The sequence below is a fragment of the Grus americana genome, chromosome 2, assembly GCF_028858705.1.
Source record: "Grus americana isolate bGruAme1 chromosome 2, bGruAme1.mat, whole genome shotgun sequence".
Classification (NCBI taxonomy): domain Eukaryota; kingdom Metazoa; phylum Chordata; class Aves; order Gruiformes; family Gruidae; genus Grus; species Grus americana.
Window position 1 is genome coordinate 46,783,779 of NC_072853.1, and position 12,049 is coordinate 46,795,827.

General features: G+C 40.9%; 1 protein-coding gene across 19 annotated transcripts in view; it reads right to left on the reverse strand.

Moving 5' to 3' along the window:
• DTNA (dystrobrevin alpha) overlaps window positions 1-12,049 on the reverse strand; it is a 231,605-nt gene that overhangs the window by 15,460 nt on the left and 204,096 nt on the right. For 13 of the 19 annotated variants that reach the window (XM_054815374.1, XM_054815372.1, XM_054815385.1 and 10 more), the window contains 4 exons: window positions 9,356-9,452; window positions 7,882-7,899; window positions 3,082-3,241; window positions 167-256 (listed from right to left, as the gene is read on the reverse strand). In XM_054815374.1, coding sequence (XP_054671349.1) covers window positions 167-256; window positions 3,082-3,241; window positions 7,882-7,899; window positions 9,356-9,452 — 365 coding nt within the window. The remainder of the gene's footprint in view (window positions 1-166; window positions 257-3,081; window positions 3,242-7,881; window positions 7,900-9,355; window positions 9,453-12,049) is intronic. The other 6 variants (XM_054815388.1, XM_054815387.1, XM_054815378.1 and 3 more) reach the window with 1 other exon arrangement.

Sequence of the window (12,049 nt, forward strand, 5' to 3'; positions counted from 1 at the left end):
TTCCTAAAGCTGTTATTTAGGTTTGGTTTTTTTCTAAAAGTATAAAAAGCTTTGAAGATACATTGCACTGGTTTTTTGTTGGGTTTATATTTTCCTGCCTCCCAGTTTTTCAAATACACGTGAAATGTCAGTGTGGTGACTATCCGCCCTTGTCAGCCTCACTCACCAGAATTTAGTTCTTTTACCAAAGAAGACATGGTGTTGGTGATTGAATCTGCTGCCACCAGCAAATCGTTTCTTAAGTTTCGTCTTGCACCTGAAGCAAGTGACAGACAAAACACAATGTTAATATTCTTTTCAAGACATATGTTTTCCTGTTGAAAGCAGTTTTAACCCTGCTGAAAGCTGCCATTGTGGTAATTCAGGGTATCAAAGTCCTTATGAGGGACACGTGCAGAAGAGCTCTCTGCAGAATGGCCTTATTTACTTATGCTGTATGCAAGAGCAGGAGCCTGCCCTCATGCTTCATTTAATCACAATGCCAGATATATGGAGATTATTCATTGCCATCAAGCTTGCATTTGTGTGGTGACACCAGCAGACCAGGCCTGGAAGATTAAATCCAGCGTGAACTCATTTAAAATGTCGGTGGGGGAGGAGGGAAGCAATGAAGTGTTTTCTCTAAGTTCCCACCGCTCTGTTTAATGACACTGTTATTGCCAGGTATTTGCCAGATAATTATGGCAAATGTTGAAGAAACACACTTGACCTCATCAAGACTGATACGGATTTTTCTTCTCCACTCCCTCTCAGCCTCTCCTGTAGCTTAAGGACTTTCTTGTATATTCCATAATTTACTTTCTCTCTCTCTCTTTTTTTTTTAAATAAAGGAAGCACTATTGCCTCTCTAAACAGCCCCAGGCTGCTTTTAAACTCTTTCTAATCATGGATCTAGAAGTGCTTCCCTGCTGAACCTGGCAATATTCCCTTAACCATCAATCATGAAAGATTCTTGTGAGCTGCATGAAATACCCTTTCCCTAAGAGCAGGCTGTGGGCAATGTGTGCTTAACTCCCCCAAATCCCAAACATAGCTCCTATTGTAGCTGAATAATCAATATATCCCACAGAATCTCTAATCTTCCAGGCTGGATTATTCACAGGAATTGGCAGGATTTGACTGCTGTAGATTCTTTAAAACTAGCTGAATGTAAAACAATAAATTTTTAAAAAATTCCCCAAATCCTAAAGCGTTTTTTAAAATAACATATCCACTAGCAAACGGTTACTAGAATGTAAATTAGTTAATCTCTCTTACACACACACACACACACGCACACTCAGACAGCCATTCCCTTTCAAAAGTCTTCTCAATTTTGTATCTCTGAACTATTGCAAACACTATGAAAGAGAAAAAAAGAAACCCAAAAGAAACTATGCTTTAACCATGGCTTGTCTGCATTTTGCATATATAGGCAGATCTCTGTGCAGCACAGAATAGAGCTGTAAAAACTCAGCCCACCCCCCCGTCACAAAGTCGTATGTCAAGATGTGACAGAAGGGCTGGCTTCAAGTTCTTTGGGTTTGACCTTCCCATCTAGACAATATGGTAAATAATGACATAAAGATAGATATTTATCAAATGCAGCAGTTTTTAAATGTGATCGCTTACCTTCTTATATTGCTTTTTCGCTTGAACAGAACACATTTATATACTTAAGAAGCCTGAGGCAGCCTTAGTATTATTTATGGATATTTTATTGTGGCCACTACATTATTTCTCTTACTCTTAGCTTTGGAAGAAACTGTCCTATAACAGCATAGGGGTTAGTGGTCTACATTTTTGCCTGTCTCGATTTTTTTTCACAGGAGAAAGAAGAAAAATACGTCTTGCCTGTTTCTTTTGCCACAGAAAATGAGATATCCAGCAACATGTTATGTTGGGACTAGGAATTATGCCTTGGTAAAACCTGTTCAATATATGAATCGACACTTTAGTAGAAAGTTCTTGATCGCATTATAGATTCATCCTTGTTGTATGATACACACAGACACGATTGTCATGAAAGTCAAGGGGAAAGGTGCATGAGAAGGCTGAACTGGGCTCCTGGGAACAAACATGCTTGCACTGTATAGCAGAGGAACTCCAGAGCTCCACTTACATTTGATTTGTACTAGGGGAACAGGGAAAAATTGTATGCAAATAAAAGAACTGAAGTGATGTAAATATTTTAGAAGAGAGCAGATTAGAAAAAGAAGGAATATTTCTTCATTTAGATCACATAGACTATTTACTTTATTTACTATTCAACATAATCATTTAATCTGTGGCCTTAGAAATTCAAAACAGTTTAAAATTTATTGTTACTTGACAAAAGAGTGGAAAGAGGAGCGAGAAACACAGCGCAGCCTATGGCAGTTTTCTGGAAATGAAAGGAAATGTTCACCTAGACTTCCAGACTCGATTCCTGTCTAGTCTAGCTGTACACTTCTCAAGAGGCCCAAAGCAAAAGGCCAAGGGAAAAGAGTCACGAGTTGCATCAAGGGATGTTCCAATCAGATACAAGGACAAAAAATTTACACTGTAAGCATGGTCAAACACTGGAACAGAGGCTGTGGAAAATGCATGCCAGGAGCCATCCAGAACTCAACTAGTTAAGGTTGTGAATGCTCTGATCTCACCTTGAAACCCTTGTTCTTGGAGCAGGAGGACATGGTGACTTACAAGAGCCCTTTCCACCTGAACTAATTCTACGATTGTATCATCTATTCTTAGGAAAGTCTTTATTTAAAAACCCAACACACTGACAACGCCTTGCTGAGGTCAATAGCAATTCTTCTTCTGGTTAACAGAGCACTGGTAACTGGTCTGACCATCTTGCATCAAAATTCCCTCTTCCCACAAAATCCATTAGTTGGCACCATTGTCCAGTTTCTGCTTACCCGCTCACTTTGACAGCAAAGTCTGATGGCTGACAAAGCTGATTGTCAATGGCAAAACAGAGTTGTTGCAGATTTTTTTTTTGTTTTGTCTCATTGCGTGCAACTCATAAGCTCAAGTTCATTTAGTCATTAGCCACAAGAAATAATGATTCTTCAAACAGTCTCCGAGTACCTCAGACAAGCTATTAACAACACTTACTTTGTGCAAAGGCTTCCTGCACATCTCCTCCCACCCCGGTCAGAGAGTCCTGAGGTGCGTGGGTTGGGGTGGAGCAGGCAGAGGCAGACCTGATGGGCATTGGAATCGGTCGACTGATAGTGTGGCTGGGTGAGGAACGTGGGGAGCCTGCCCCTTGGGTCTGCAAAACAATCACAAGGGGTTAAACAGGTCTTTGCAAGAGCCCTCACCTGCTCTTCTTGTCACCCATCCCTCAGCTCAAAGGCATCATACTGTTTGTAGATCAGTTGGGTAATGTTAATTTTGCTAAAAGAAATATACTGAAGTCAGTGGTTAGTGGACAGCAATGCTTCCGTGTAGAAAAATAGTAAGTAGGAAAATATGAGTCAAGATCTGACTTCCTTTAAGCATGGGAAAATGTCAGGCAGCTAAATTAAAAAAAAAATCCAAGTTAATAAACACCAAAGTATAGACTTTCTCTCTGCCCTCTTCCCCCTCTCACTCCCCCAGCTCGCATGCATGCTTGATAAAACATAACCCATTCAGGCTGTGAGAAGGGGAAAGATGCTGGCACTGACGTGGCTTTCAGCCTGGGCAAGGGACTGAAGCAACCCCTTTCACCAGAGCGCTGCCGTGAGAGCCGATCACAGCCCTGCCCTCCGCCTCCCTGCCGCAGAGGTTCACCGCACATGCAACCTCTCCGTCACAAAAAGTCTGACAGTCGCAATAAATAATAGAGCTTTCTGCTTTTTATTCGGAGCTAGAGAACTATTTTAAGCCGCTATTAAATCATACACTATTAAATTGTTCGCTCTACAGGATATACTCAGGCAATCCCAAAACACTGTGGGGATAGGGCAATATAAATTCCTGCTATGGGTTCAGCTGCTGGAAGTGAAAATGTTTTAACACCAGCCATATAAAATGTCATGCTGTTAGCACCTCACAGTTAGTATCACTTAGCTGAAATTCAAGCAGACTTTATAAAATAGTCATTTTTACAAATGCAGCTGGGTGAGTGATACCAAGAGACACAGTGCCCTTCTCATCCACTGTTTCAAACCCCCTGGGAACGTGTATCCATGTAAGGAAAAACAAATTGGACCCTGCACCAAACTGCACACGGCTTTTGACTGAAAACCCGTGTTTGGTAGATGCCAAGGATAGAGGTGGCTTGAGTGCTGTTAAAAGGGAACAGCAACACATATCCCTGGTTGTTTACTGTGAAAAGTAACCTGAGGGCTGGTGTTTCCCTCACCCTGGGTTTATTTTCAGAATTCAGAAGGATTTCTTAACTCTTCCCATGCCGTTTCTTTTGACTCCTGTGGTGGCTGCCACTGCAGCCCTGATAAGGTTTGGCAAATATGTTCTAAAAAGACAATAGCAGCCCACTGCAGGAGGAGTGCAGCACTGCCCTTGAGATTTTTATAAATTCCTGCCCTGGACCATAAATAATGTATCAGAACACTAAGCTATTTGTTCTTTTCTCCTATCACCCCTTTCTAAGAGACATTATCACCAGAGAGACATCAAGGGCAAATTAGTTTTATGAGGAATAAGCACATTACTGATGGGAGAACGGAGGATTTAATACTTATAATTTCTTTAATGATCAGTTTTAGAACATTTAAATGATGGATGAAAGGGAAGTTGAATATAAAAGAGCCAGCTCTCCTGTTTCTGGAATCATCTGTAGCCACTGCAGTGGAAATGCAGATCTCCAGAGGCAGGGCACAGAGCAACCTGGAGATGCTCCAAGGTCCTTGGAGGTCACACCCCCTGCACATCAGGCAGAGGATCTGGGAGCTACAGCTATAGCCTTTCATGCACCGACAGGGAATGTTTCATCCTCTGTGAAACAAATTTGCAAAAGAATTTCTGATTCCCAGCTTCCTCTTTTGCCTGCCCTTTTTCCTCAGCTCCCCTTTGCCTTTGATCCCGGTTCTGGGGAACACCAACAACAGTGGGAACTTTCAGAGAAGATGAGAAAAAATGGGCAACATTTCCTTCCTATAGCCAAGTCACATTTCAGGAATGAACTTCAGAATAGGCATTTTATTTACTAAAAATAACAGATGCCTGCCAGTACTTTTTTTCTGGAATTTTCCCACAAGAGAAATGTAAAAGCTGCTGCACACCAGTGCTTACCCTTGTGTCTGTTTTGCAGCTATGACTGAGATCTTGTGTTTATGATAAACAGTGCGCTCTTATCTGTAGCTTTCAGTGTTGGAACAAACTGGGAAGCACAGGGAAATGAAACATTTGGAGTCCCCTGTCCAGTAAAAAAACCTCCTCTCTTTTTATACTATTTGGGCAGCATCAGACAGAACTGATGAACAGCAAGTTGAAGCAGGAGGATTTAAGGGAATGCCTGATTTCAGAGAGGTGAACACTTTAATCAGATTTTACTCATTGAGATCCACCTCAGCCCACGTTTGTGGGAATAGAGTGCTATTAGGATTGGATTCCTGCTTAGTGGTTATCAGGAGAAACGTGGTTTTCACGGCCTGAAATCTGCTATGACAATCAGTAGTGACTTCTTGGTGATCTCAGCAGAGAAATCAAGCACTGAATTGCTCCCAAACCTCAGCACCCCACCAGCTGAGGACTGAGCCATGCTGAAAGGGGAGCTACCAGAGCCACCACGGATATGTGGACGGCTTCAGCTTTTATGTTGTACTTGGTTGCACCTATCAATGTTCTTCTGCCTTCTAGGAAACTTTCCATCCCTAGTCAACCTGCTATGGATTTTAAGTTAACCCTTGCTAGACAGGGAAAGATTCCCCACTATCAAATGTCATGCATAATGTCCTGGTTTCAGCTGAGAGGGTTAATTTTCTTCATAGTAGCTAGTATGGGGCTATGTTTTGGATTTGTGCTGGAAATAGTGTTGATAATATAGAGATGTTTTTGTTATATGAACCTGTTGTTGTTGAGCAGTGCTTACACAGAGCCAAGGTCTTTGCTGCTTCTCACACCACCCTGCCAGTGGGATGGCTGGAGGTGCACAAGGAGTTGGGAGGGGACACAGCTGACCCCAGTCGGCCAAAGGGATATTCCACACCATATGACGTCATGCTCAGTTTATAAGGAGCTTGGGGAAGAGGAAGGGGTGGGGGGGGCGGTGGTATTCGGAGTGATGATGTTTGTCTTCCCAAGTAACCATTACAGGTGATGGAGCCCTGCTCTCCTGGAGATGGCTGAACACCTGCCTGCCCATGGGAAGTGGTGAATGAATTCCTTGCTTTGCTTTGCTTGTGTGCATGGTTTTTGCTTTACCTGTTAAACTGTTTTATCCCAACCCACGAGTTTTCTCATTTTAACTTTTCCAATTCTCTCCCCCATCCCGATGCGAGGCAGTGAGTGAGCAGCTGCATGGTGCTCAGATGCCGGCTGGGGTTAAACCATGACACATGCTTAGGAAAAAACACTTCAAATGAAAACGGGTTTTAGAGGAGCTGGCGCATTGCTCCCTCTGCCGGAACTGAGCGGGGATGACATATGGGGAAAGACCCTCTCGCAGCTTCATGAAACGACATGGATGTGAAGAACTCGTCCTTTCTCAAGGAAGGGCAGTAGAGAAGTAGAAAGTTCATAAGCATTAGATGAATTGCCAGGCTGCTCATTCCAACTGAATTCCTCCAGAAATTAATTTAATCCTATTTCTCTCAACAGATCATGAAATGGCATAGTGTAATGGGGATCATTTCATGGAAAATGTGAGAGTAATTCCTTAGTGTCACCACCTGGTATTCAGCGAGGCTATTACTCTCAGAAGAAAAAAATCATGTCTCATAATAGCCTGAAAATGTGCTTTCACTTACACTGTCCAGTGAACATTTTATATGGTAGGGAAACTCTCGTCACATTGGAAACTTCTCTTTTGCGAATGGAAGATCTTTTAATACTGTTACGCAGAATCAAAAAGACAGCCCATACACAGAGGTGATGTTTGGTCAGATATTTTTTTTGGTGCAACGGATTGACGCTCTACAAAAATGTTAGTTTTTATGAAGATGAGCATTACCTACAAACTGTGCATGCCCTACTGTAGGCAGAACACATCAGGCTTGTGACTGTGCTTCTGCTGATGAAAGCAAGAGGAAGTGTGTTTTGCTAGAATGAAACATTTTTTTATTGGACTCATAAATCAGACTGCTGTCTGAAAAGTGCTTTTTTTTAAGCCTAATATCTTTCTGAGATCCATTTCAACATGAAAAAGCTCCAAAAACAATTAAATCTTCTAAAATTTACTATTAGTAATATAAATACTTGCCCTTTTTAATCTAGCTTGTAGAAGCTATTTAGAAACGACGTTATTTTCCTGAAGACTCACAGAACTGTTAGTATCATGCCAACTGTAAAAGATATGCATACAATGCCCTGACTTTTTCTGGATAAATTGGGCTTTCAAACTTATTGTCCTGTTCTAATGTAAACTCAGTTATATTTTTCTTAAAGTTCCAAAATTCTCATTACATTTTCAGAATGTTATCTGGTGGGGGAAATATTCTTTAATTCATATTCTAGGTTGGTTTCACTACATTTGGGTGGTGGTTTCCACGTCTTACATGTTCTTATTTAGAGGAGTGAGAAAAAGATCAAGACTCCTTGTAGCCATGACTCATTTTCTAAAGAGCTAAGAGATTTAATTGTGAAAATTGCTCCAAGATACTTGAAAAAAATGTGTGAAAGAACTGCAAACTTAATTTTAGTCAGAAGAACACACACACATTTCAAGCAAAGGAAGTAAAATAAATCACAGGAACACAATCACATTTAGGAGTTAGTGAGGCCTCCAATAAGGAGGTAACTTACTACCTGTTTCAATTCTTCTTCCTAAAGAAAAAGAGGATCAGCACATGAGATTAGCCAGGATGTAAGTGAAGAACAGAAAACAAAGCCACATTTGGCATACAGGGTTCAAGCTATAGTCGAGATAGTTGAAGGTATGTGACCAGGTTATGGTCCCACCTCTGCTCACTTTGAAACACCAGAACAGTGCAAAGCGTGCAGAAAGCTACTATAACTTCCTACCCCAAATTCTCTTTGTCCAGGCAGTGCAATGACAGCAGGCAGTCCTGACTGCTAGTTGTAGCACTGCAGCACTTCATAGGTAGAGCGAAAAGTATCCTGTCTACTCCCAGCTCCCAGAAATCTGCTGGCTACTCGGTTGGCTCTGCTGCTCAGGTGCCACCAATTCCTGCATCATGGCGGCAGAAACCTGTGCCTAAGGAGATGCAAATAACTCATCCTTTGATGCAAATACATGTTGCTAAATGGATTTCAGTGAAATTCTTTCTGCTTTTATCAGAGCCATATTTGACCCAAGTTGCACTGAATTTCCATGCATTCATTTTATCTGGCACAGCCAACAACAAAACAGACAAGCTATTCAGAGCACTTTCTTCCAATGTGAATTTCTGGCATCATCTGTCCTAAGGCACGTCAGGTAAAACAGGGCTGGACTCTGCAAATACAGATACATTTTCTATCTGTCTTAAAAATGGACATGCTTTTTGACATCTTCATTTTTAACTGAGATCTTTTGTTGAGGCATGTTTCATCTGTTTAACAATGGCTTTTTTCTATATTTATGAAAAGGATCAACTGTTGCTGGGGAAGCACCTCTAAGAGCAGAGAGTTAGATGTGGTTGTGAAATGGCATGTGTGACAGAACTAGCAACTGAATGGGCAAGAAACTAGTAAAAACAATTCTGTACTGTCAGCTGGAGTAGGTAATAGTCTACAGTCCTGAGTTGTTTTTCTTACAGTTATTAGCTATCTCATTTTATGTGTTGTTTTGTTCCTTTTCTCATTCTTCTGTTTTGTATTTGATGTCCTCAACAGAGAAAACTCTAAAACCACCTGAAACTGGACCACAAAATATTTTGTGTTTGGACATTGTCGAATGGTTGATCTAGAGGTTGCTAGCCTGAAATCTGGAGATGCAGCCAAGTCCTCCTGCAAATGGCAAAGCAGGACTGTATTGCATCATGCTGCAATATTATTCAAAGGATTGTATTAATTCTTCAATAGTTTGGAGCTGTCTCTACTGTTCCATCCACTTATCAGTAGGTGACAATGATGGTGCAGTGTTATTGCAGGAACAACATTATTTGCAACCCCTGAATTGAAAGACCAAAGTAAAAAAATAGAAAGGGAAGGAAACAAAGCCAAGTTTTATGGGTGGAAATAGTCAAGTTCTGCAGAATTATGTGCTCATCTCTCCTCCCTCTCCTCTCTTGCTTCACTCTGCCTCTTCTCCTTGGTAGTATAAAGTGGAGCTCCTTACCTTCAGCAGTTTCATGAGGCCTTCTAGCTGAACCATAAGCTCCCTCCGGCTTTCCTGGAGAGCAGACATCCTCTGTTCCAGCTCATCCTTCCGCTGTCTGAGAAACAAGCAGATTGGATCAGAGCTTACCCCTCACAGCGTCAGCAGCTTTTAACTGCATTGTTTACCCAGCCCGATGATGTGGTATACACCTACAGACCACAGGAAAGCAAACGTACTGTGTGAATTCAGCATAGTGCTTAGAAATGGGGCTATGTGAAAGCTAGGGAGTTCCCTCATACTGAGAATATTCACGGGACTGAATACAGTGATTAGGAAAAAGACAGACACCCACGCAGACCCTTCTCCAAAGAACAAATGAGGTTCAGACTAATTTGTCTTATATTCCAATGTGGGAATGCCTGGCAGTTTTTGTCTTTGGATGTCTCTAGTGAATAACCTCACTAGCTGTCGGGAGAAATTAAAGCCATGCCCTGAAGGACAGGAAATTACAGCAGGGGCACTGAACAGAGCAAGATATGAGAGAAGCTAAGAGAGTTCAGAAATTCAGCCAGAAAACCACAGCAATCTGTTTCTATTTTTTTCTGAAGGCAAGAGTAAGACTGTCACATAGTGGAGATATAACTGCTTGAAAATAGCTCCTTGGACTTGGAGCCCAGTGCTCTCCCTATGACAGTGTGAATACTGGCCCGCTCCAAAGGTGACAGTCCTTATGTGGGGCAGTTTATGCCCACATAAATGGGAACAGCTTTGATTCTGCACAGCTCCACCGCACAGCATGGGGGTTCAGCACTTGCACGTGTTCAATCACTAAATTGTGTGAGAGGTCCCCATATAAATACAAAATAAAATTGTTGCCTCCTGGAAACTAACACCACTAACTAACAACATTACTGTTGAAAAATATACATATTAGGTATATTTTATACACTAATGTGTTGCAAATAACATAAAATCACTATGTTGTTAGCCTTCTACTACCTGTAAAATACGACAATGTAATCCTAAATGAAAAAGCACCAGAGTCAACAAGACTAAATACATTTCCTATTTTTAGGGAAATATGAAACCCTGATTTTGAGCCTTCTCTGTAAGTGAGCAGTTACTGATACAAACAATGCTGATTTCTACAGGATTGCTCATGTGTGCTGTCTCTCACCTATATAATAGGATCATACAGTAGTACTGCCAGGTTGTATTTACACTTCTGGAGGCTTAATCTATTTTCTGCTACAAATTGCCTGTGCTGGCTTTTCTTTTCCAGGCATGTAATGGCTGAAAATGCTATGAACTGTACAAAGGCAACTGAGTTTAAGAAAACTGCAAATAAAAGTAAGATACCCTGTCCATGTAATTCAACGTGGCAGGTCCTAGCACTGACCTCTGCTGGGTTTTAGATTAATTTTACGGGGAGAGAGGACCTAAGCAGTGTGCAATGTACAGACCGCTCCTCTGACTTGTTTCTCCAGCTATGCTCCAGAGCAAGTTCTGGGAAGTAATGGGCTTTCCAACCTGTCTCTAAGACAGCACTGGTAATGTGAAAGAGTATTGTGTTTAGAACCTCATTTCAGTGAGTCTGCAACACTACAGCAGCTGGGGAAAGATGCTGGGACAGGCACCCACAACATAATTTACAGATTCCAGCATTTAATATTATATGAACTAAATTTGCCCTGCTGCCCTAATTGCTTCAAGTCCCAAGAATCTGTGGGGTAACACATGTAAATCAGTGCTGCTCTTCTGAGTTTTACACATGGTAAGAACAGCTTCGTGAAATCTTAAGTGTATAGGAATTTCAGGTGGTGTTGAAATTCCATAGTAAATCAAAAGCCAATCTTTTGGCTTTCAAATGGTGAACATTTTAGAAGGTATGCAAAGCAGTACAGGCCCACAGATTAACAGTTATTTGCTGACTCTGACACTGCATATTAAATCAGAAAAGATATCATAATTGAGGAACTTAGCATCACTGCCCTAGGGACATCCCGTGTCAGGAAATTCAAATACGGTTATTATTCTTTTAATATGTGTAGCAAAACTGAAAGAGGGAAAAAATAAGTAGTTAGTCTGCTAACACTGCACAATCATTTGATGTTTTTTTAAGGATAATGAATTTTATTTGTCAACTACATAGAAAGCTAATCTCCTAAACCTGCTTAAAATAGACTTTAGGCTTGACGCACAGGAACTATGTTATTGGTATATTTTATGCCGTGTATGCATTTTCACCACAGTTTTATATGTCTCACAGAATGTCACTTGCCCGTATATATCTAGAAGTAATTACATACTAAAATCATTCATAGAAATTTGTCTTCAGATTCGACAGCAAACATAATTATTTGTGAAACAGAAAAATATTTTAGTGTGGAATACTCAATAATAAAACTATACAATATTTGTAAAGAAAAAAATTAGCACCATTTCTTACAGTAATTTCCTTTGGCTATGTATTAGACCACTAAAATATTACTTGTGTGAGGAGTGGCTAAGTGGCCAAAAATCTTCTTTAGTCTTCTCATGACAGAACTGCTCTATGAGGGGGGATAAACTTTAATCTAGCATTGTTTCACTGGAAAGAAAGTGTTTACACTCTATTCTGTATTCACATGAAGTGTTTTGATTAGTACTTATTGGATTCTCCACCTGGCTCTCATAATATGAACTTCAGGACTAGCAGGGAGCCTGCGGATC